General features: G+C 37.1%; 1 protein-coding gene across 1 annotated transcript in view; it reads left to right on the forward strand.

Moving 5' to 3' along the window:
* The first annotated feature begins 430 nt into the window (after positions 1–430).
* Positions 431–3,206, forward strand: part of mcoln2 (mucolipin 2) — a 14,834-nt gene continuing 12,058 nt past the window's right edge. The window contains exons 1-4 of the mRNA XM_015378655.1: positions 431–647; positions 1,210–1,363; positions 2,071–2,244; positions 2,984–3,169. Of these exons, the coding sequence (XP_015234141.1) occupies positions 604–647; positions 1,210–1,363; positions 2,071–2,244; positions 2,984–3,169 (558 nt within the window). The 5' untranslated portion in view covers positions 431–603. The remainder of the gene's footprint in view (positions 648–1,209; positions 1,364–2,070; positions 2,245–2,983; positions 3,170–3,206) is intronic.

The raw sequence follows: 3,206 nt of genomic DNA on the forward strand, positions 1-3,206 counted from the left end.
TAGTAGAAATTGTTGTGAAGATGCATTTGTTAAGAGAAATTAGTTAGAATAATAGTAAAAAAAAACAAAAAAGAAAAAAAGGAGCAGTAGCAAAAATAACACGAAATGTATGTATGCATTCATTTTATAATTATTTCTTTATAATTAATATTTAATGTTTTTTTTCTATTGATTTGTGTTTTTTAAAATCCTATTAACTTTTTTTAAAAAGAGAAATTAGTTAGGATAATAGAAAAAAAGGGGCAGCCAGCATGAATAACACGAAATATATGTATGAATTAATTTTATATTTTTTTCTTTAAAATTGATATTTACTGTTTTTTTTCTATTGATTTGTGTTTTTTAAATCCTATCAACTTTTTTTCCATAGAAACATGAATTTCTTTTAAGTACTTTTACCTTATTTTTTTGGCGCTCCATATCAGGTTGTCTGATCCCAAATTGCGCACCTGCGCGCCGCTTGGAATCCGCTCGCTCATTGGCTGGCTGGATGCTCAGCGGTCACGCAGAAAGTTCAGCTGCACTTTCCTCCGCGTAAAGTGACGGTGAGCGCTGTCGTAACCCCACTCGGGTAAATGGTGCTTCTCACGGGGCTCATCGAAAATGGAGTTACTAGTTCGGTATCTGGACAGGAGCAACTCTATTGGGTAAGTTCCTATAGATAAAAAGTCATATTTGTGTTACTTTATGTCTGTCGTTAAAGCGCCTGCCCGGTTTTACCCTCCAGGTAAATAAAAAGCAAAGTAAAATTATGTTTAAACCTAACCTGGCCTATACTTCTCTAAAACTCCCCTGAAAACATTTGTCCGAATGCTTTTAAAATATATATATATATGCGCTGTAACTGTAGTTGGCAAATCATTGGGAAAATATTGAGAGCAGGCCCCTCTCTTGCCTTGGACTTGAACCTTGGAAACACCATGAAAGCAAGCACTGTCCTCACTGTTTGCAGTTTTTCTCCCCTTTACTCGAACCAACAGAAACTTTGTGACATTGCTGCTTTCTCACACTTTCACTTCTGCATTATTGTCCAGAGAGCTTGATTTTGATATCTGCACAGGAAAATGAGCTACAAATTACAGATTGGAACTTTTGTTGAAGAGAAAAAACACACTTTTATGGTTATCTCTGGAGTGTGCATGCACCACAGTTACACACAAGTAACCGTTTCCTGTTTGCCCCTACCTTATGTTGCTCTTTTTGTTGCAGCTCTGACACAACTCAAGATCTTATCAAGGAAGAGAGCCTGAGAGATGACCTGAGGTACTACTTCATGAGCCCCTGTGAGAAGTACAGGACCCGTCGACACATACCCTGGAAAATGGGGGTCCAGATTTTGAAGATTGTCATGATCACTACTCAAGTATGTGTAGTTTCATTTCCAAACTTTTAGGATTACTGGAAACAACCTCAATCTGAGATGGATCAACATGATCATTTTGAATTTGTGACATATCTAAGTAAACTTTTCACTCAGAAATGAAATGCAAACTTGTTTATGAGTTAAAACAAAAAACAAAAAAAACAAAAAAACTAAACACTTATTTTTAGGTTTTGGTTGGTGTGCCCTTTACTGGCTACAGTTTATTTTCTTTTAGATGCAAACAGCAACCTCTGTCTGCGATTAAAGCAACTCGCTAAATCAAATCTCAGTGGGGGGAAAAAAGGGAATGTAAAATGATTTTTATTTTTCTTCCAATAAAAGCTAGTTTGTCGAATAGCATCTCTCAATGCTCAAAGTATTGAATCTGGGTTGAAGCGACAAAGGGCCTCCTTTTGGGTATCCGCAATGACAGGAAACACTTGTTTCAATTTCCACAGCCTTGCCAAAGCTGGACAGTAACAGACTGACAAACATTTTTAGCTCTATGATTCTTTTTGTTCAGTCTGGGCCAATCTCAGATGAATGTTTCTGAACACCTTGTTGAAACTTTACCATAATATTTTCAACTCTGTACCACCAAGGTGTACCAAATAATTTGGACCCTGCTCAAAAAATGACACTATACCCTGAATATTGCTGGTAGACTTTGTGTTTTCTGTCCATTCTTATTTTATTTTATTTTCAAGCTCATTCTGTTTGGCCTCAACAACCAGCTAGTGGTTGCCTATAAGGAGGAAACTACCATGGCCCTGAAAAACCTTTTCCTGAAAGGCTACACTGGAGTGGATGAGGATGACTATAGTATCGCTGTCTACACGCAGAATGCCGTCTTCGACAGGCTGTTTTACGTCCTTGATCAGGCAAGTTTTTTTTTTTTTTTTTTTTTTTTAAATCTGGTATTTATTAAAACTGAGGAAAGATGATTATTCATGACTTCAACAAAAATGAACAAACTGGATGATGAAGTTTAATCAATTCTTCCTGCATTTTAACTGTCCAGTTTCTAGGAAATATTTCCAGAGTCACCAATTTAACTAAATTATCCTTGAGATATTGACATATTTTCATCATACTATACTATTTAGTATAAGCCTGTTGGTGTGTGTGTGTGGGGTGGTCGGGCGTTGGAGAGTCAACCAAGGCGCCATGGTAACTTCGAATAAATTTCAAATATTCAACTCTCAATTGGGAGAATTTGTAATTTGGAAAATTTAAATCTGGCATTCATGGGTCCTCACAAGAATGCCATTTTTGAAAGAAAGCGATAAGGAATGGAGTTTACGACAAGCCAGGGATGTTACTACAGAAATATACAACAGGAGGTGCTGTTCTGTTAGAGATTGGAATTACAAAATGGAATGACCTCGTCTAAACTTTCTTTTATTATATTGAAATTTAAATGGTATCACTGTTTGTTCCTGACATTTAGCAGTCATAAAATGTTCAAAGCGGTTTCTTTAATAAATGTTAAGTGATTGTTTAATCTCTATTAATTATGGCATGATAAACAGCCTGCTGTGGTGGAAGTGCAAGGAAACCTTCCTCCCCATAGAATACTGAGAGACGCTGTGCTTTACCTGAGGCCTGTTATATTTACAGTACAGCCAGCTGGACCAGCTCTCTGTGGGGCCGATCAGTTATGCTGAGGATGAAGATGGAAAGCTGCTGCCTCTCACCATCTGTAAAGAGTACTACAAAAGAGGCAGCCTTGAGCCTTCTAATGAGTCTTATGATATTGATGCCCGGCTAGAAACAGGTAGTTTTTGTAATCGAAGTTTAGCGATCGTCAACTTAAACAAAGTTTCTAAAAGCAGCCCCTTTT

Source organism: Cyprinodon variegatus, unplaced genomic scaffold, assembly GCF_000732505.1.
Source record: "Cyprinodon variegatus isolate N-32 unplaced genomic scaffold, C_variegatus-1.0 Scaffold176, whole genome shotgun sequence".
Lineage (NCBI taxonomy): Eukaryota > Metazoa > Chordata > Actinopteri > Cyprinodontiformes > Cyprinodontidae > Cyprinodon > Cyprinodon variegatus.